The 21,998-nt window shown below is 44.0% G+C and overlaps 1 protein-coding gene across 4 annotated transcripts in view; it reads right to left on the reverse strand.

Annotated features, from left to right (window-relative positions):
* The window catches only part of CHD9 (chromodomain helicase DNA binding protein 9), a 262,211-nt gene that overhangs the window by 143,617 nt on the left and 96,596 nt on the right, over nucleotides 1-21,998 (reverse strand). For 3 of the 4 annotated variants that reach the window (XM_088471864.1, XM_088471865.1, XM_088471862.1), the window contains exons 4-10: nucleotides 20,017-20,125; nucleotides 18,978-19,124; nucleotides 13,715-13,783; nucleotides 13,575-13,630; nucleotides 11,950-12,067; nucleotides 6,757-6,843; nucleotides 6,535-6,672 (exon numbers count right to left, since the gene is read on the reverse strand). In XM_088471864.1, the coding sequence (XP_088327990.1) occupies nucleotides 6,535-6,672; nucleotides 6,757-6,843; nucleotides 11,950-12,067; nucleotides 13,575-13,630; nucleotides 13,715-13,783; nucleotides 18,978-19,124; nucleotides 20,017-20,125 (724 nt within the window). The remainder of the gene's footprint in view (nucleotides 1-6,534; nucleotides 6,673-6,756; nucleotides 6,844-11,949; nucleotides 12,068-13,574; nucleotides 13,631-13,714; nucleotides 13,784-18,977; nucleotides 19,125-20,016; nucleotides 20,126-21,998) is intronic. The other variant, XM_088471863.1, reaches the window with a different exon arrangement.

The raw sequence follows: 21,998 nt of genomic DNA on the forward strand, positions 1-21,998 counted from the left end.
TGGCACAAAGGGGGGCTGAATTCTAAGTACCCCTTGAAAAAAGGTCTCAACCTCCGGAATCAGAGCTAGGCGACGCTGGAAAAAAATAGAAAGAGCAGAAATCTGCACTTTAAGCGATCCCAAGCGTAGGCCCGCATCAAGGCCTTTTTGAAAAAAAAAAGAAGAAGACGCGGTAAATGAAAAGAGGAAGTGGAAGATCCACGACCTTCACACCAGGAGATATAAGCCCTCCAAATGCGATGATAATGCGCTGATGTTACCGGTTTTCTAGCCCTAAGCATGGTAGGAATGACCGACCTAGGAACACCATGGGTTCTTAGGATGGCGGTCTCAATAGCCACGCCGTCAAACGAAGCCGCCGTAAATCCGGGTACACACATGGACCCTGTAGTAGAAGGTCCGATCATAGCGGAAGAGGCCAAGGGTCGTCTGCCAGAAGGAACAATAGATCGGAGTACCAAAACCGACGAGGCCAATCCGGAGCCACTAGGATGACGGTGGACGACTCTCGTTTGATCCGCTTGAGAATCCGAGGGAGAAGCGGAAACGGTGGGAACAGGTACACAAGGCTGTACGGCCAAGGGATCAGTAAAGCATCTGCCCCCCACTGCTGCTGGATCCATGGTCCTGGAGCAGTAAAGGGGTAGTTGATGATTTATCCGTGATGCCATCAGATCTATCTGTGGTTTTCCCCATCTGCAAACGAGTTGACGGAAGACCTCAGGATGAAGGGACCACTTCCCGGGATGAAGATCCTGACGACTGAGGTAGTCTGCTTCCCAGATGTCGACTCCCGGAATAAATACTGCGGAAATTACCTCTACGTGTCTTTCTGCCCACAGAAGGATTCGACTGGCTTCTCTCATTGCCTCCTCCTTGGCGATTTATGTATGCCACTGCCGTGGCGTTGTCGGATTGTATCCGAACTGGAAGTCCTCGCAACAGAGGAGCAGCCTGTATCAAAGCTCTGTAGACTGCCCGCAGTTCGAGAACATTGATCGGTAAGAGGGATTCCTGCTGCGACCAAAGCCCGTGGAAGTGATTGTCCAGAACCACAGCTCCCCATCCATGGAGGTTGGCGTCCGTGGTGACCAAGGTCCAATTCCAAATTCCGAAGCACCGACCCGCTAACATATGCTTCGTCCAAAGCCACCAGAGCAAGAATATGCGGGTCCGGGGAGACAGACGCACCAGCCGATGCATCTGTAGGTGGGACCCGGACCATTGAGACAGAAGATCAGGTTGAAAAATTCTGGAGTGAAATCTGCAGAATTGGATGGCCTCGAAAGAAGCCACCATTTTCCCCAGGAGACGGATGCAAAGATGCACAGACACTTTCCTGGGTCTGAGCACCAGACGAACCAGCTCCTGTATGGCTATGGCCTTGTCCCTTGGCAGGAATATACGAAGCAGAACAGTGTCTAGAATCATTCCTAGGAACTGAAATCTCTGCGACGGCATCAACTGAGACTTCTGGAAGTCCACAATCCATCAGTGTTGAATGAGAATCTGATGTGTAAGGGACACTTGGTGTAAAAGGACTTCTGCCGTCGGAGCCTTGATGAGTAAATCGTCTAGGTACGGAACTATCGTCACCCCCCGAGAGCGCAAGTGAGACACCATGACGGCCATCACTTTGGTGAATACCCTGGGAGCTGACGAGAGACCGAACGGCAGGACCTGAAACTGGTAATGAGCTTCCTTGATGGCAAATCTGAGGAAAGCCTGGTGAGGAACCCAAATCGGGACATGCAGATAGGCGTCCTTGATGTCTATCGACACCAGAAACTCTCCTGCCTCTAGTCCCGCAATGACAGAATGGAGAGACTCCATCTTGAACCTGTGAAATGAAAGATACTGGTTCAAGGATTTCAGATTCAGAATGGGTCTGACTGACCCATCCGGTTTCGGAACCACAAAAAGGTTTGAGTAAAACCCTTGTTGTCTTTGTGCAGTGGGAACCGCCACAAGAACCTCGGCCAGCAAAAGTTTGTCGATCGCTTGGCGCAAAATTAGTTGCTTCAAGGGATCGACGGGAAAACCTGTTGTAAAATAATGCACAGGAGGAGTGAAAGCGAACTCGATCTTGAATCCCTTAAGATACCAGATTCCGAACCCAAGTGTCTGGAGAAGTCCGTCTCCAAACCTCCGAGAAACGCTGGAGACGAGCCCCCACCTTCAGGATTTCCGAGATGGGATGGGAGCCCGTCATGCCACAGGCTTGTCTGCTGGCCTGGGATCTGGACGGCGGGCATTAGTCGCCTGACGTCCTCTAGCACGGCCTCCTCGCCCCGCTGAAGACCAACCTCGCGGTCGTCCCTGAAATCTTGCAGATGCTCAAAAGGAACGAAAGGAAGGTCCCCTAAACGATCGACGCGGAGGAGGTTCTGATGAAGGTAGAAAAGTACTCTTACCTCCAGTGGCCAGTGAGATCCACTTGTCCAGCTCTGGACCAAATAAAATATCGCCTGTGAAAGTAAGAGCTTCAACCGCTCTTTTTGACTCAGCATCCGCTTGCCAGGCACGAAGCCAAAGTGCCCGGCGAGCAGAGACCGCCGAAGCAGAAATCCTAGCACCAACCTGGCCGATATCTCTGGAGGCATCTCCTAAGTATACTGCAGATTCCTGAATATGTTCTGCCAAGGTAATCAGATCTGCCCGCGGAGTGTTGGATTTAAGACCCTCAGTCAATTGTTCCGCCCATTTTTCCAAAGCCTTGTTGACCCAAGAGCCTACCAAGGCCGGCCGGAGAAGTGCACCTGCAGCCGTATAAACGGATTTCAAAGTGGTTTCTAATCTCCGTTCTGAGGTTTCCTTCAATGTGGTAGCTCCTGGAACAGGTAACGTGGTCTTCCTTGACAACCGAGAAACCGAAGAATCCACAGGTGGCGGGGTCTCCCACCTCTTTCTATTTTCCGCTGGAAATGGGTTAAGAGAGAAAAAACGCTTAAGAATCTGGAATTTACGGTCCGGATTCTTCCAGGCTGCCGTCATCTGTTCGTCCAACGGGAGAGAAACAGGGAATGTGACAGCAATCTTCTGTGACCTGGCAAATAAGGAGTCTTCTAACAATTCTGGAGCTTCCGGGCCAGAAATCTTAAGAACTTCCCTCACCGCTAGGATGAGTGCATCAATACCTTGCATTGCCTCAGGTTCTTGTGAGTAAGTCTCTACATCTGATTCGTCCAGCATCTCCCATTCCTCCTCCTGAGACGAGTGATCCGCTGCAGAATCCTCATCTGACTGGAGAACCGCCGGAAGAGCCCTTTTCTTAGATGAGCGACTTACCGTAGCTTCAGGAGCTTTAGACGCAGAACCCATAACCTGAGCAAGGCTATTCACTGAGCGGATTAAATTCTGAGCCCACACTGGTTCTGGTGCTAGAAAAGAAGGGTGAGATGTGCTAGGTAGATCTCTGGCGGCCTCCCGTTCCCTACAGGAAGCGGCTAATTCAGAAGAAAGATCCGCCATGACCCCTGCCAAACTATTTATTAAGGAGGGAGTGACAGACCCTGCGAGCATGGGTAAATTTTTTCCTGCACTTAGTGCAGGCAAACAGCTTTCGTGAAGCAGCTTTTTCTGTTCTGGATGTCATCATTTACTCACAGACAGACACCACATACAACTCAAGTAATGCAGAAGGAGTATAGGGAGAAGCAGAATTCCAATAATAATGCTACTCAAGTATGGGAGCAGACAGAGCAATATAGGGAGGAGCAGAATTTCAATAATAATGCTACTCAAGTAACAGGGGCAGAAGGTGCAATATAGGGAGGAGCAGAATTTAATTAATAATGCTACTCAATTAGAAAACATAGGGTAGTCAAAACTACCTTACTGTAATTACAGACCCCATGCAGCAGAAGCTGTCAGTCTTCTCCCCTTCCTTCAGTGCCTTCAGGGAGCCCTCTGGCTTTACTGAGGCGCCACTACCTTATCAGAGCGCGCCAAACTAGCCAAGGCAGTGAAGGAGGAAGAGGAGGAGGGACCTATAAGCTCCACCCCTCTTAATGGCCGCCATTATATGCGCGCGGCTTACACTTCCCAGCTGCGCTGAACTGCGGGGGCCAGCGGCACGACCGCCGCAAGTGGACACGCCGGTGCCTTCACACAAGCATCGGCACGTAGAGGTAGGACCAGCAGAGCGCGCCTACCCAACAGCCAGCGCCGGTGTTTTTCAGCAAACACCAGCGTGGCACTGACAGCCACACGCTGTTAAAAGCCCAGCAGATTATTTTTACCTCTCCTGCTAGTCAGGAGAGGTGTGCATACTTACAGAGCTGCTGCGGCCAGAGCACTGGGCAGTGAGGGGAGAGCGGGGACCCGGACACAAGCCGGTGTCTGCTGTGGCGGGCCCCGCTGAGTCTGATGACTCTTTAACTGCCAAAGAGCAGCCTCCCCTCTATAGGGTGACCGGACACAGGCTGCAGTAGCCGTGTGGTACCCTCTCTGGCGGCTCCCCCGTTGCAGGCAGACTGTCACAGCCAACAGTCTGCCTGTCCTCTTGCTTGATTCTTTCTTTTATATATATATAAATTAATATAAGGGCTGGAGACAGCCCCCTGTGCACCGGCTCTACTCGGGCACATTCTAAAAACTGGGGCTGATGGGGCATAGAGGGGGAGGAGCCAGTCACACTTGTAGATTTTTAAAGTGCCAGGCTCAACTCAACCCACCGTCTATACTCCACTGTCATGAAGCTCCAGTGTCCCCTAGTGGATGAAAGAGAAAGTATGTTTTGTTCAACGTTGCTCTGAATGGGTATGTACCTGCTGCTGGTGTGTTTAGCAAAAATAGCAATCATGGGTTGTCAGGAGGGAAGGGGAGTTGGGGGCATGTAAGGGACAGACTAGCGTTTCAAAAGTGCTCTCCCTGCCCCGTTGCAATGAGGCCATGAGGCATGTGAAACTACAGTCCTCATTATAAAAAGGCCCTCTACAAAAAAAGGCCAATCAAAAATAATATTAAGATATTTTATGTAACTGGATGCAGGTGTCACCAACATCTTTTGTTATCAGATGTAACAGGAAGAGACAGGCTGCCCCTCATATTAAAAAAAAAAATGTGTATCTTGAAACTTCTGGAAACGTTCCCAAAGCTTTTGAAAGATAATCAGGAATGCTATATCTTTTCTACTCTGGAATAGGGACGGTCCTTTTTTTGGTGCAGGTTCCACAGATAGAAAAATTTAATACCACTTCTTATATATGGCTTCAAATTTAAGAGTTCTTTGCGCTGGTTCAAACACTCCACAGGTGGCAGGGAAAACAATATTTTGCATACGGCAGAGTTTCCCAAACTACGCCATTACAGTCCAGGTTTTAAGGATTATCCATGCTTGAGTCCAGATGGTTAAATCAAATTGACTGAGGTACTATTTAAGCCATCTGTGCTCAAGCATGGATATCCTTAAAACCTGGACTGTAATGGCGGAGTTTGGGAAGCTCTGGTAAGGCATATGGAAGACGTATAGCATAAATTGGTCACGCGTTTCATGGCCCACTTCTTCAGACTTGTTTATGCCAAATTTCCCACGTAATGTTCTTTATGTGCAATAGAAGGAGCACCGAGAAATCTTTTCTCAAGTAGTGTCCTTATAGAGCAGTGAAGGGGAACAGCAAGAAATGGTGGCATTCCGTTTTCTTATTGTCTAAAGTTACATATACAATACTTCTAATACGATTTTACTTATGTTCGTAAGTCCAGTTCAAAGTGGTGATTCATGCGCACCACACTTTTACAATCTACCTTGCAATCCAGGAAATGGTCTAAAATATCTGCAGTAAAGACACAAAGCAGCGCTGCTACTCTTGGAGGAGTATGGGCAGAAGCATCGGACAGAACGATCGGCAGTGTGTACACAATACACTATATTGTCTATATTGTACCATCAAAGTAAACTGCACATAGAACCTGATCTTTCGGAGCGACCAGTTTTCTTCAGCAAACACACAATGGAAGGTGTGTACACACGCTTAAGATTGCATGAACGGGTTGAGAAATAAAAGATCTACTTGACAAGTCACAAGTCAAAGAGCTATAGTAACCACTACCATTAGATTCACCTAGCTCCATCAGTAAGAGGGCGCAGATCTTTATTCTTCAGTTTTTCTACTTGCATTTTATGTTTAATGGCCCTATAAAGAAGGGGTGGGGAACCTTTTTTCTAACGTGGGCCATTTTGATATATAGAACATTATTCGTGGGCCCGGTGCAGGCCACGCCACTCCGCGTGACATCACACGGGGGTGGGGTCACAATCGCCGGTGATTACAGCAATTCTCCAGGAAGCTGTAAGGGCAGCGGTGTGACCGTCTGAAGCGTTCTAAGGACGCTCCAGGTGGCACTGCTGCATAGATTCTGGCTGCAGGGTGCCATTCTAGGCACCCTGCTAGCCAGATGAGGCTAGCAGAAAAAAGCTCAGAGAGCCATACCAAATTATTCCAAGGGCCTTATACGGGCCCCCGGGCCTGAGGTTCCCCATTCCCTGCTATAAAGCAATGGGAAAGATGAAAAGGTCAATGAAGTCCTTACCACTTTTCTAGTATCGGGTCGAAGAGCTTGCAATTGCTCAAACTCCTCTATTTTTGCCTGGTCAACATCTTCCTTCAGTTCCCACGTGCTGTCTTCATATGGCAGCGAGCACCACTTTATTAAATAATAAATAACAGGCTGAAAAGGTGAAAACACACAACATTAAATACTGTTTAATACCCAACACATTCCATTCCATTCCATTCAATGTTTTACATTTACCTCCCCAGTATCGTTATCTTCACAGAAAGAAACTTCTAACACACGATCTACTTCCACATAATCTGGATTAAACATTTCTTCTTCCATCTGCAAATCAAGCACAACAAGAAAAGTAGATTTTAGATAATAGCTGTAAGTACTTAGCAATCAATTCAAATATCATTATAATGAAATCATTTAAAAAAAAAAAAAATAGCAGCTAAATCAGCACATAACACACAAAGATCACGGCTATAAGAGTTTCATTGTATTCATAAGACCTGGTTAGAGAATAGGCGATAAGGCAGCAATCTCTGGCATTCCAACCCTTATTATTTATGGCTTCATATATCCCTATAATTTAGTCTCATGGTTTACAAAAGAAGAAAACCTTCAAGGCCAGGGATGCACAGCCTATTTTCTGGTCCATGTTCAACATTGGGATCATTTGGAGGAGTCACAAAAAAACATAACTTGCTGAAACATGTAAAATATACAGCATTCCCCAGAGGAAGAGCAGCTATGCATAGACTTCTTAACATTGCCTAAATGTCACTAATAAGAAAAGAAGTGTGTTCTCGGCAGATCAATGCTCACTGCACCACCAGAGGATGTATGGCCATCCCATGTAATAATGTCAGATAGGGAGTAAGCCACGCCCCTCACCTGTAAAACATCACCTCCCTCCTCCCACTCCCACAGCATAGCAGCACATTATCTACTATCCCCCCACCCCCGTAGCAGAACTTTCCCACCCACATAGCAGCACTCCCGTAGCAGCATATAATACACCCGTGCCCTGGGGGTAGTTACTAAAGCTTCTAAAAGATACAAGTGGTGGTGTTGCCAATATGCAACCAAATTCTCTCCCATTTCTTTATTGCATTCTAGAAAATGAGAGACTGACTGATTGGTTGCTATGGGCAACACCACCACTTGTCTGTTTTAGAAGCTTTAGTAAATCTACCCCTGGCGTCCAAATCTTCTTGTATCTGTTACAGTCAGGTGCATAAATATTGGGACATTGACAGAATTTTCATATTTTGGCCTCTATTCACCACCACAATGGCTTTGAAATGAAACAAACAAGATGTGCTTTAACTGCAAACTTTCAGATTTAATTTGAGGGTAATTACATCCAAATCAGGTGAACGGTGTAGGAATTACAACGGTTTCTATATGTGCCTCCCACTTTTTAAGGGGCCAAAAGTAATGGGACTATCAACTCAAAAGCTATTTCATGGACAAGTGTGGGCTATTCCCTCGTTATTTCATTATCAATTAAGCAGGTCTGGAGTGGATTCTATGTGTGACATTTGCATTTGGAATCAGTTGCTGTCGACTCTCAATAGGAGATCCAAAGAGCTGTCACTATCAGTGAAGCAAGCCATCATTAGGCTGAAAAATCAAAACAAACCCATCAGAGAGATAACAAAAACATTAGGTGTGGCCAAATCAACTGTTTGGAACATTCTTAAAAAGAAAGAACGCACCGGAGAGGTCAGCACCCCCAAAAGACCCGGAAGACCACGGACGACAACTGTAGTGGATGACAGAAGAATTAATTTCCATGGTGAAGAAAAACCCCTTCACAACAGTTGGCCAAATCAAGAACACTCTCTAGGAGGTAGGTGTATATGTGTCAAAGTCAACAATCAAGAGAAGACTTCACAAGAGTGAATACAGAGGGTTCACCACAAGATATAAACCATTGGTGAGCCACAAAAACAGGAAGAACAGATTAGAGTTTGCCAAACAACATCTAAAATAGCCATTACAGTTCTGGAACAACATCCTATGGACAGATGAGACAAAGATCAACTTGTACCAGAGTGATGGGAAGAGAAGGAAAGGAACTGCTCATGATCCAAAACATACCACCTCATCAGTGAAGCATGGTGGTAGTAGTGTCATGGCGTGGGCATGTATGGCTGCCAATGGAACTGGTTCCCTTGTATTTATTGATGATGTGACTGCTGACAAAAGCAGCAGAATGAATTCTGAAGTGTTTCAGGCAATATTATGTGCTCATATTCAGTCAAATGCTTCAGAACTCATTGGACGGCGCTTCACAGTGCAGATGGACAATGACCCGAAGCATACTGCAAAAGCAACTAAAGAGTTTTTTAAGGCTAAAAAGCGGAATGTTATGCAATGGCCAAGTCAATCCCCTGACCTGAATCCGATTGAGCATGCATTTCACTTGATGAAGACAAAACTGAAGGGAAAATGCCCCAAGAACAAGCAGGAACTGAAGACATTCGCAGTAGAGGCCTGGCAGAGCATCACCAGGGATGAAACCCAGCATCTGGTGATGTCGATGCGTTCCAGACTTCAGGCTGTAATTGCCTGCAAAGGATTTGCAACAAAGTATTAAAAAGTGAAAGTTAGATTTAGGATTGTTTAGTTTATCCCATTACTTTTGGCCCCTTAAAAAGTGGGAGGCACATATAGAAACCGTTGTAATTCCTACACCGTTCACCTGATTTGGATGTAATTACCCTCACATTAAATCTGAAAGTCTGCAGTTAAAGCACATCTTGTTTGTTTCATTTCAAAGCCATTATGATGGTGAATAGAGGCCAAAATATGAAAATTCTGTCAATGTCCCAATATTTATGCACCTGACTATATGCCTCCGTCTGGCCACAGAAAATTGCTTGCAACGGCATCACTGCTTTTTCCGTCACTAGACATTAGTACAACATTTATGTTACAATATTAACATAATCAGTCTTTTTATTCCACAAACTTAAGGGGGGTATCCGCTAGAAGATAAAGTTGACCAATTGAACGATAACGATAAAATTGTTCGATAATCGTTTGAAAATTTGGTCTTTTAGACATCTATCATCGTTCAAACATGCTGGCCAACCTGACAATATCATCAGGTTCAGCATGTTTGCAGATGATTGATTGTGCCTGCACTGAACGACATATCATTCAGTGTGGGCACCCTGCAGTGTAGTGAACGACTGAACGATAACGATATTGTTCAGTCTTTTCACTGTCGGGTAGTGGATAACCTCCTTTAGTTCGGAAGTGACCCATCTCAATCTCTTCCTTCCCTAGTAGTGGCCCAGTATGTAAGGCAGATTCACCAGCATTCTGGTAGCGTACATAGAGAGGCAATTTAAATACTTTGTACTTTCTAAACCTACTGTGGCCTTAAAACATCCCTATATCATTTTTTAAAAAACACCTGTATTTTTGTGAGAGCACTAGATTTATTTAACATAAAGGGATTGCATCCAACAATGCTACAGCTGTAATTGAGCTGCAACTCATCATTCTGTCAGCTTCTAGTGGGAGGCTACTGACGTTCTATTTATGTAACTTGTCATTCCTGCAGACCATGGAAATCCCATATAAAGCTGCATTACCACATACAGCGGTGTCTGCTTCATGCGGCTATGTTTCCCAGTGTTCTGTATCACAGGCAGTGGGGATGGTGTAGTGAAAGTATGAGCAGAAGGATCAATCAGAAGCCAAGCCCTCCCCTTCCCACTCTTCCCTGCAATTTTACCATGCTGGCAATACAGTTGATATATTTTAAAATAATTCTTGGCTTGGAATCAGAGTAAATTAAACTGTAAAGATGTGTTTTCATACAGCTAGCATTTTTGCTCCATATGGCACAAGATGCATGTCGTGATTAAGAAGCGCCATCACGGGCAGCAATTAGCAGACTTTCTGAATTTAACATGTTTGCCAAACCGTAGCTGCATACAAAGTCGCCTATAGTGCACTGGATGCTTAGGATTAGTATTTTTGTAGCAATGGAGTTGGTATAAAGTTGCAGATAAAGCACGACGCTGCGTGGTGCGATGCATGGCACAGCTCCTTTATGTAAACTGTAGTCCTTTGCTTTTATATCCAATTTAGAGTCCAAGTCTGACCCAGCAACAGCTTGTAATGCTAGCACCAGAGGCCTAGAGACCTCAAGCACTGCACTTTTGTAGCATTAGTGATACAAATAAAATGCAAATAAAATAAAGTGCTAATTTACTACAAAACGGTAACAAGCATGTGGTGCGGCATAGTTGCAAAGTCGGTGGTGCACCAAATATACACAGCTAATCCTGGCGCTTTCTCTTGCTCCTCTAACTATTTGCCTGGCTCTGGCTAACTTGGTTATAAACTGCACTGTCAACTAATTACAGAAAATACAGCCACATTTAATTTTGCAGTACATGAAATGACTAGCTGTTGTGACAGCTACAGAGGTGACAACTGCATTTGTTCCATAAGGGACATCTAAAGAGCAAGAAAAGTCACTATTTGACATTAATATAACAAAGGCTGTGTGTTAAATAGCTAATTATATACGAAATGACAAGAGCATTCATAACAAATTAAAATAGGTTCACCATCTATTTCGCTCTTCTGTTGCAGGCTGCTATGTTAGTAAGGTGGTGCTGGTCTGACCATGCAGGCAGAGACTGAGAGACAGCTTTACATACTTGCTGCACTCAAGCCACTGAATACATATAATTGGTTGAATCATACACAGTCAGGGCCACAGAAGCACAAATCCTTGCAGAAATAGCTTTTTGACCTGTATGAGATCTCATAGGACACTGCCCTAAAGATGTGGGGGAGTGTTATAGGTCTATAGTGGGGTGAGAGGTAATAATAATAATTTTCAATAGAGCTGCTTTGGAATCCAATGTGACACTAATCAATGTATTTTACAATATATGGCTCTTATCTGAAAATATCAATTTTGGGGTTTTAGTGGTCTTTTAAACAATCTGTGATAATACAAGTTTGTGCCAAGATGCATTTACAGAAAACAAATGCATCTAAACAATTAAGGGTTTTAAATGCATCCATTTAAATGTACACCTGGCTGCTGCAGACAATAGTGTGAGGGAGAGGTAAACACATGCTTAGATCAAAACCAGGTCTCTGTTTAGGGCACATAAGTTATTTACTAGATGTTTATGGCATGCCCCTTACTAAACAGACATTTCATGCATCAGACAACCGTCATCACACACTATATAAAGAGGCCATCTGAGGTCCCAAATAAGAGACTGTGACCAACGGTGTCCATTCTGGTTGACAGAATTGATTGGGCACAATGTACACCAGCTGACTGCCCATTCCATGGGTGCAGCCAGTCAGCAATTAGGCAAAGTTACTATGTAAACACAAGTGGACAGGTTTACAACAGGCTCCAATATCAGAATGATGATTTTCCTTACTTACATCAGCAAAGAAATGCGCCCTTTGTGCCTGTCTGACCTTGAAACGTTTTATCTTCTGCTGAATCCTTTTATCCTTTAGTAGTTGCTGCTCTGTGGCCCATTCACAGTGAAGGTAAGAGCTAAAAGAGGGAATAGGACATTGGTTTTAAGTGTAACATTAAGTGTATGTGCTACATGAAATATAAAGGGAAACTGTGCGTCCTGTGCATAAATTAACTTAATATAGTATGCTGGGCATACAGTGAGAGATAAAATGTGTGTCAGTCTGACAGACGTATTATCTGGCAGCCTGACTATACCTCAGATATCATGGGCGTACACTCTGAGATATGTCATAGTGTATTGGTCACGATATCTGGCTTCTTCCCCTGGGGAGGAGACACTTACCTGTTCCTTCTCTGTGAAGGTACAGGGGAAACGTCGGTCGGCCGCGGTAGTGCTTACACTGCACAACGTGGTTGACTTGTAACTTCAAAATATGGCATCAGACTGACATGCAAACACATTTCAGGACCAATGCAATATAAAATGCTAGGTTCTGTCATACACAAGCTGGAAAACAATAATGATATGACACAAACAGCATTTTCTCTAGTGGAGAGAAATACTCCTGAAGACCATCCTAAAATATTTCTTAGTAACTAGAAATATACTTCTTATACATGAGTGCGACACCAGCCTACACAAAGTCCATTTTCTCAGAAGAAACAAGTCTGTTCCACAAATTGCTACTACTATAACCCTACTGCCAGCACTACCTACCCACACCCCTCCCTCACAGCTACTGAAGATTAGGAAGCAATGTTGCGCTCAGTTTTAGAAATTGCCCTGGTATTGTAGAGCATCAAAACAAGCGTGATGCCGATTTTAACCCAATTACAAAATGTGCAATAAAATACTGGAAGCAGAACAGTTTAATACAGCATATAAACTGTGGGGAAGTTAAAATAATAATATAGTGCAAGAGACATTATGCAGGGTGCATTGTGGTAACATATAGAATGTGCAGGGAGTGATTGTAATAGACCAGGCGGGATAATGACAGACTGTATTACAGCTTTGGTAGTATCAAAGACGAGAAAATCTACCCTTGGTGATGTTGCAAAGATGGGAGTGACAGGAGTGGGTGAGGGACTGGATGTAAGTAATGAAGGGGAGGAAAAACAAGGGGAACGCCAAGGGGTAGCAGACAAGGATAGCGTGGTATTGCCAACGATGACGTTTTGGAGACTTTACAGGAAAGGAGAGGGTGATCCACAGTGTTGGTAACTGCAGAGGTCCAAAAGGATGAGCAGGGAGAAATGAATTATCTATGTCACACTGTTATAATAGATAAATGACAGTAATGTCTATGTTACTTTCTTTAACTGTGGCTTAGGCCTCTATTCTGCCTGAATTGTAAGACTTAGTGATGATGTAGTGAGTGATAACCTTGTCCACAAAGTTTCCACAGATCTTAAGTACAGCTGTTTATGTGGCCACTTTATAAATAAAATGCAACAATTCTCATTCTACTTTCATTGCTTTATAATAAACAAACACCAATTAAATATATATACACACACAAATAAAATAAAAAAGTAACTTTTCTGAGTAATAGTAGTAAAGAAACATTACTGTGCTTACTAGTTTTTGTACTTGACATAAAATTCTTCCACGTCAACCAACATCCCTGATTGAGTCTGAAACAAAAATGCAGAGAATATAGTACAACATGCTGGAAGCTGGACAGGAGCACATTGTCAGGAGATACTGCACATTCTCACCTCTTTTTTTACAGTCCTTGAAGATAATATTTTATCCACAATGGCAGCATCTTCTTCACTGGGGTTCTCCTGAGAAAAAGTATATGCGCGTTTACACCCATTGTCATGCTGCTAATAACAATCATTTTAAGGTATATTACTATATAGTGCATCCGCATCGCTTTACAGAGAAGATTTAACCATTCACATCAGTCCCTGCCCAATGGAGCTTACAATCTATATTCCCTACCACATGTACACACACATACATACACACTAGGGTTACGCGTAATTGTTTTGTTGGAAGCCAATTAACCTACTAGTATATATTTGGATTGTGGCAGGAAACCTGAGCACCCAGTGGATGCCCACACAAACAAGGGGAGAATATACAAACTCCACACAGTTCAGGCCCTGGTGGGAATTGAACCAATAACCTCACTGCTGTGAGGCAGTAATGCTAACCATTGTTTTCAGGTTATAGTCTTAAAACACTTAAAAGCACTACATTCATTAAATATTACTTAATGGAGATGCTTACTGCTAAACCAAATGATACACTCTCTTACTGTGAGCTATTAGCCAAAAATTATTTCTAATGGTCTAGATGTCCTAATGTCAGTAGCCGATCTGTCAGTTTTATGAATGATATTTGGCTCCGTGTGCTGGGTAGACTGTGCATTAATTGGGCCAAGCAGCCTATTCATGGCTGGTCAGTCCAACTACTGCAGTGTGTGTACACAGCACACGGAGCCAAATATCGTTCATAAACCTGACTAATCTGCTCCCGACATGAGGAGTGCTCTCACAACATTCATCGGACACTATGAGCAGATGTTGTGCAGCAAATGCATTGTGTGAAGACATCGTCTGACAAACTGGATGTAAAAAACACCACCTCAACGATCTCTAGGGAAATGTATTGGTCTTATAGGAATGGTTATTGTGTAGTGTGTATACAGGAAATCTGATGTTCTTTGGATCATTTCAGCTGTCAAGACCAAACAAACCAAAGATCGTTCCTCTGATCGTTCAGGTGTGTACTTTAGATTTAGTCAGCTCTCTATCATATTTTGACCTACAATGCCCATGTGACATTATACCGTTGTCAAAGCTCCATCCCCACAATGACACCATCTGAATTAGGCCTTATCACAAAAACCACTATTACTATTACGCAGTAAAATTGTAGTTTAACAACCAGCTGACAATACAACAGGTACTCAGTGTCCAGAATCCCCAACATCCATGAACTATTCATCCCCCAGACACCGATAAAAATTAAATTCTACAATTTTAGCTCTGGATACAGTTCTTCTTAGAGAAGTAGATAAGGGCTGTATTATTGGAGCTCGCACCTCAGGAATATGGGACGGATTCAAAGATGGATGGTTTTGCACAGCAGCTGAATTCGCTGTGCATGCTTATATCTGAACGAGGCGTCTGCAGGAAATAGACACCTTCTGCCGGTATCTTGTATCCAATGCAGCATCGGCCATCTGAGTGAACATGGCCTTACTCTGTATGCCCACCTCCTGCCTGCTCCGCGAGAAGATGCAAACACTGGCCTCGGCACTTCCAGAAAACAGTTGACCTCACATCGTCGCAACAGCTCAAGCACTATGAAGATTTTACCCCGAGGAAACTAGACATCAAATCTCTTAAAATCTTATAGCCCCTGGGTTGGATGAATACCTGGTGAAATACTACATACAAAATTTAAAAAATGCTGGGACCTGTATTGACGAAATGGTTTGACACAATTCTGAAAGGCTTTAAATCTCTTCTCCCTTCAACACCAATTCTGTAAGTTCATTTGGACAAGACAGTGCGCAAGTGTGGGACTCCATCCTACACAATAATGCCAATAAGGATTCAGAATTCATAAACTACAGTTCTAGTTCTTTGCCACCCCCATCTCATGCAGGGCGTATTGTGTCACTCGCCACCTGACTCTAAACTTTGGGGTTCAACCAATTCTATTTTTTTATTATTTCTCATTAAAGGTTCTCCTCCAGAACAGGTCCCTGGAGTTCCAGCGGATCTCTACAGTGACCTCAGTTAAAATCTGGGACAGGCAGGCTCAGAAATTAAATCTTCTTTCTAGTCCTGTGTCATTCAGTGGTAACACAGCATTTCCACCCAGCTTTCATCACTCTCAATTCTCTCCATGGATTCATTGAGGTCTCCTGTTCCTTGCAGATGATATTCCCTCTGAGGTTTGCCCTACTTCAAAGAAGTCTAATAGAAATACCTGATCCTGAAGGTGGCTTTTGTCCAGTATCTTCAGATACACAATTTACTAAACACCATTTGTGGATGTTATGTTCACCCTCTCAGCACTGCGTTAGAATCTTTCTGCTGGCTTAGGTCCTCCTCCAAGGCCTGCTGTCCATAATCTACCACCTCCTGTTGGCAGCTTATGCTCCTGTTAAAGACCCCCTCAAGCGGATCCGGAGGTTTGGGCCCACATTATGGTCAATGTTAATACCACTCCTCATATACATGAAAATTCCATTAAGGTGTTCCTCCAATGGTGTTTAGTTCCTAGTCAGATACAAAACATTTATCCAGAGGCATGTCTCTTTGTTAGTGAATGCAGACATGCGTGGCACCCTGCTCAATATATTTCGGGACTGTGCAAAAAGAGCTCCTTTATGGAGAAACATACATTATCATATCTCGCACATAACCCAGATTTGTGAACCTCATGGTCCTTTCTCTCTCCTCCCTTGACAAATTTCTGACATCCTAAACTTACTCAAAATTAATTTAGCATATCCCTAATGTCATACACGGTCAGATCTATTAGTCCTGGAATAAGAAAAATACCATACCCATTGCTCCATTATGGTTTTCTATAGAATGACGTCAATATATTGTATTACCTCTAACACACCAGATACACTTTCAGCAATTTGGAAGCCTGGTTAGATCATCATGGAACTTCTTCTCCATGTCCCATAGTCCATAGACATTGGGCAAGAGGACGTGGCTTTCTAGACGTGCTACGTTGCAAGATTCGACTATTGTCTTCGGTGTGCAGACAGAGCCATCCCTGGTGGGTCCTGGCAGAGACATCCTGCGGTGCAGGCAGACCCCGTAGCAAAGAGCTGCCTATGAGGCAAGCGCCAAGTCTGCCCCTGGATCGAACGCATAAAAACACTAAGGCTGCAAACAACCTGGAAGAAAAGTGCACAGCACCCACGGGCATTTTGAAAAACACAGTGTTCCAGTATCCCCCAGCGGTTAAAGGAGAAATCATCTTTGGTGGTCCTGTGCACCTTACCATGAGCAGCTGGGTCTAGGTTTCCATTAAAATGCATGCGTAAGGCAGCTAAATGTGCACAAAGTTGTGCATAGTGAAGGTGTTCCTTTACATAGATTAAGAATACAGCAAACACAAGACTTCAAAAGGCACAAACGTCACATTTATTGAAGCCAAACCAGATTTCCCCTCATTCAAATGATATTTTAAGATAAATGAGCTTAACCTGAGCAAACCTTTAGGGGAAAACCTGTGTCTGTAAATGATTGGGGTGTTTGTAAAATGGTAGGAGATTGACATGCATGCACCACCAACGGCTCTCACTGCCGCAATGAAGACTGGACAGACCTGCAGATGACAGCCCTGCAGTACAGACAAGCAATACAGAAGTCTGGAACTAAGGCTGGGGTGACACAGCATATGTAGGGTGCATATTACTAGAGTATATGAAAATCCGCTATGGCATGTCCCGCCTCTATCATGCGCAGTGGTAGCTAGATGCACATCTCATCAATGGCTCCCACTGCTGTGGCAGACGGACAGTACAAGTTTGCAGTCAGGGCAAAAAGGGCTACCCTGCAACACCGGCCACACTACCTAAAGACCCGGTAAATGACTGGCCAAATACTAGCCCCTTATATTTGCCAATAGGCGGTATCTCCTGCAAGGTGAAACATTACCTTCCTGTAATCCCTGCTCTCTCTCACCATCTCTGGTTCCTATGTTGGTTGCTGTCTCTGACTGATTGACGTGGAGCTTCCGAGAGTCTAGGCAGCAGATCTCGCGAGGGGAGACGCTGAGGAATGTCACTGCGGCACACACAGTGCCTTAGTTCTTGTAGAGCGTAAATACGCACTATAGCACATATTTTGCGATCACCGAGCGGGTCAGTCTATTGAAAGATAACAATAAATCAATACTATACCCAGGATGTGGCAGCCTGGATCCTCTGTGTATGTCAGAAATGTTACTAGGGGCAGCTGCTGGGATGGACAGATTACTTGGAACCGGTGAGATAGTAGCCGCATCTTAGTCGATTCGCCGCGTGAATTTGTCAAGGTGGGCAGGTGACGTAGGATAGAGCACAAGCAAGCTGGTCGTCCGTAGCCTGTGGAGGGCTCGCAGCCACCGGTCAGCCCACATGGATGGAAGGTAGCAGCCACTGAACGGATGTTATTTAACACCTCCGGCATAAGTAGAATGGACTTCCAATAAATAGACATGTCCAGTGGGTGCTGGTACCTCCATAAGCAATGAGTGGCTGGGTCCCAGGTGTAGTCTAATGGTGCATACACACGGTCAGATAAAAAGGGCGACATAAACGATAATGATATCGTTTATCGTTTGATCGCTTATATTGTCCTTTTTTTTATCCCTTCCAACGACCAAATGATGGTCGATGCGCGGGCACGGATGGTCGATATCGACCATCGCCCATGCATGCAGGCCGATCTGGTCAATATCGACCAGCTCACCCAGTTTACTATAGGGACCCGCGATCAACGCGTTGCGTCGTTTTGGGGCTGGTGCATGTTGCTGGATGTTCGATATGGAACATCCAACACATGCAGAACGATCGGACAACGATATCTGATCGGCCCGTGTGTACGGACCATAGCACGTTTCATTGCTATATGGAAATTTCCTAGTGAGCAGTACATCCTGGGATATGAGTGGTGAGCACTATATACACCGGTGTGTGGTAATCATAAGCCATCTGTTGTTAATTGAAACCCAAACAGATTTGTATGAAGCCTCCTAGGTTGGTGGGAGTGTCTCCTGGGAGCAGAGCATTGAGCGGACCATTAAGGTGTTCCATAAATCATCACCACATGGTCACTGTATTTGTGTGCACACATTTCTCCTGAGCAGCTAAAAACTGAACTTTACAGTTAACGGATTACATGTAACTAGGTAAGGCAAGAGTCACCTAAAATGTGACTGGTTCTCTTAAAAGGCATAATGGGAATAAAATGGTGGTCAATGCAAAAATTAGTAACTAATGGACACACATACCACAAACAACTGCAGAGGCTGTTCTGCTGGCAGTGGGGCAGCACTCTTCTTGTTTTTAACAATGGCCTTTGGTTCCTCTTCCGAATGCTTCCCCTCACCCTCCTCTGCATATTTCTTCCTCTTTACCTGCCGGTTTGATCTCCGCTTCTAAGAGGAGAAAAGAAGTGGAAATGATTTAACAGGAAAAAGCAGCTACTAGTGCAGATCCAGAGACTTTTAGGGTTCTATTCAAGACAAACTGTCACGTGAATGGCCAGTATCTAGTCGATTAACCATATTACTGGAAACAATGGTGTGGAGAGAAAATCTCAAACGACGCTTAAGCTGGTTACACACCTTAAAGATATAGCTTCAGATAGACTGATCTGCAGATGATGGTTGTTCATAAAAACTGAACAACCATCATCTGTCATCTGGCTATGGGTCACGCTGGACGGGGGTTGCATCGCGCCCCCTTCCCCATGGCCTCTACAGCAAGTGTACAGGCGGCCCGTACACACACAGCACGATGAGCAGATATATCTGTTTAGCATTAGAGTAATTGTTTTACGATGTCCAACTATAACTCAATCTGTATATGTGGGTGTCACGGAAGAGGATGTATATCAATCATGGTGCAGTCTCTGAGATGAAATGCATTGATGTCCATCCCTCCATCAGTGAGGATGGAAAGGAGAATAGTAAACATGGAAGAAAAAGCGGCAAGGTAGGGGTCATGCGGGTTGCTCCAGCCCACAAAGCATTTGCATCCACAGTGTGGACTGGATGGCTGACTTTCAAGTAGGCAGAATAAACACAGGATAGTATAAAACAAGCATATTGGAAAGAGAATTGTCTGGGGACTTGCACTAGAGTACATGTGTGTGCCTGTAGTAGGTAATTAAATTAAGTTAGAAGCTCCACTGGGACAGCAACTGATGGGAATGACTAAAGATTCTCTAATTATAAAGATCTGCTAAAATATGTTGGCTCTATATAAGAGGAAAAGAACAATAAATACAAAACAAACAATGAGATGCGTAACCGCTAATGACCTCACCTGAGGATCATCATCTTTTAGCGTCCGTAAAGCTGTTTCCGTGTCAGAAATATCATCTGATGATTCAATCTTTCTTTTTTGTTTGCGGCCCAGAGTAATTATTAATTTGCTGTTGGGGTGAAAAAGCACAGGCACTTACACCAGAAGCACCAGTAATATTGGCAGCATAATTATTTACCCTCCATATATAATTTGATCACTTTTCGGTCACAATTTACGGTGATCACAGTAATTTACCCTTATGAAACACACACAAATCAAGTAAGCAACAAGTATACACATTAAGGCAGCTGTTATCAGTGTTACCTGAAAATGCAGTATTCACATGCTCATCAGAACCAACCAAACACTGCATACAAATGCAAATAGACAAACCAAAAAAGTTCCCCAAATTACAGATGTATCCTCGTACATCTTTGCTGGAGACGTGCCAAACAGCCCCTCTCGACGAGCCAGGTCCGGCGAGACTCTGCTAGCACCGGATAACTTTTTCGCCAATAATGTGTCTACAAGTAAGTCGCAATGCAACGTTACTAGGACGCACCAGGAGTCTGTACTTATTAATTAGATATGTGACACTTGTATATTTGTGTATGTCTGACTCTCTGAATCAGCATTCGAAGTGCTATGATGCAATGGCGCCAACTTTTTTCCAAAACCAAGTTGAGTTTGCAGACTCAGGCACACAGATATACAGGTGTCACATATCAAATTAATCAGCAGTATCCTGGGGTGCCATAGTCGCATCGCACTTTTGACAAAAAAAAGCTGTAGATCCTAAATTGCATCACATTGCGACTTAGATGCATTTTCTGAACAAAAAAGACACAAAAAAGATGCCCGAGGCACCAAGAGGGGCTTTGTAGCGTGACTGCAGTAAAGATGTATAAGGACACCTCTGTACAATGGAACCCATCAAGGGGTGGGATATATTAAGCAGCAAGTTAACACTCAGTTCTTGAAGTTGAAGTGTTGGAAGCAGGTAAAATGGGTAAGCGCAACGGAATATCCTGCACCATATAAGAAACTGTTAATAAATAAAATAATAATAAATAAATCTGATCAACTCTGACAAAGGACAAATTTTGATGGCTAGACGACCTAGTCAGATCATCTTCAAAACACCAGGTCTTGTGGGGTGTTTCTGGTACGCAGTGGTTAGTACCTTCCAAAAGTGGTCCAAAGAAAAAAAACTGATGAACTGGCGATAGGGTCATGGGCCCCCAAGGCTCATTGATATGTGTGGGGAGCCAACGCTTGCCTGCCTAGTCTTATCCTACAGAAGAGCTACCATAGAGGCCTGACCTCGCAACTTACAGGACTTGACTAAGCAGCCGCTACTGTTTTGGTGCCAGATACCATAGGACACATTCAGAGGTCCCGTGGAGTCCATGCCTCGATGGGTTATGTGTTGTGAACTTTCAACTATTTTGAAAATAAAGAGAATAAAAAGTGCAGTTGTGCAAAAAAAAGAAAATACATCGTGATACTCATCCGAAGGTGTGGAACATGAACCAGCATTAGAAAAAAAGTAAAAAATAATATAATAGAATACTGTATATTATATATATATATATATATATATATATATATTTTTTTTTTTAATGCCATGATTGGCTGCCGGCACTCCAGTACAATTACAACAGGCCCTGGTGCTCTCTTCAAAATAACAACATCACTCCAGGTAGGGAAAGGCACTCAGACATTCAATGCATAAAAAGTGGATGTATTCAGGCAACGTTTTGGGGTGCAACCCCCTTTGTCAAGCCATCACCAGCAAAATAACAACCATGTGATTTTACTGGTGATGGCTTGACAAAGGGGGTTGCACCCCGAAACATTGCCTGAATACATCTACTTTTTATGCATTGAATGTCTGAGTGCCTTTCCCTACCTGGAGTGATATAGATATATGGGGAGTTTGACTGGGGCGGTACACCTGTCAAGCCATAACGCAGGTGTCCTAAGGCGAGCTCAGGGAG

Source organism: Taudactylus pleione, unplaced genomic scaffold (genome assembly GCF_031769625.1).
Source record: "Taudactylus pleione unplaced genomic scaffold, aTauple2 ptg000117l, whole genome shotgun sequence".
NCBI lineage: Eukaryota > Metazoa > Chordata > Amphibia > Anura > Myobatrachidae > Taudactylus > Taudactylus pleione.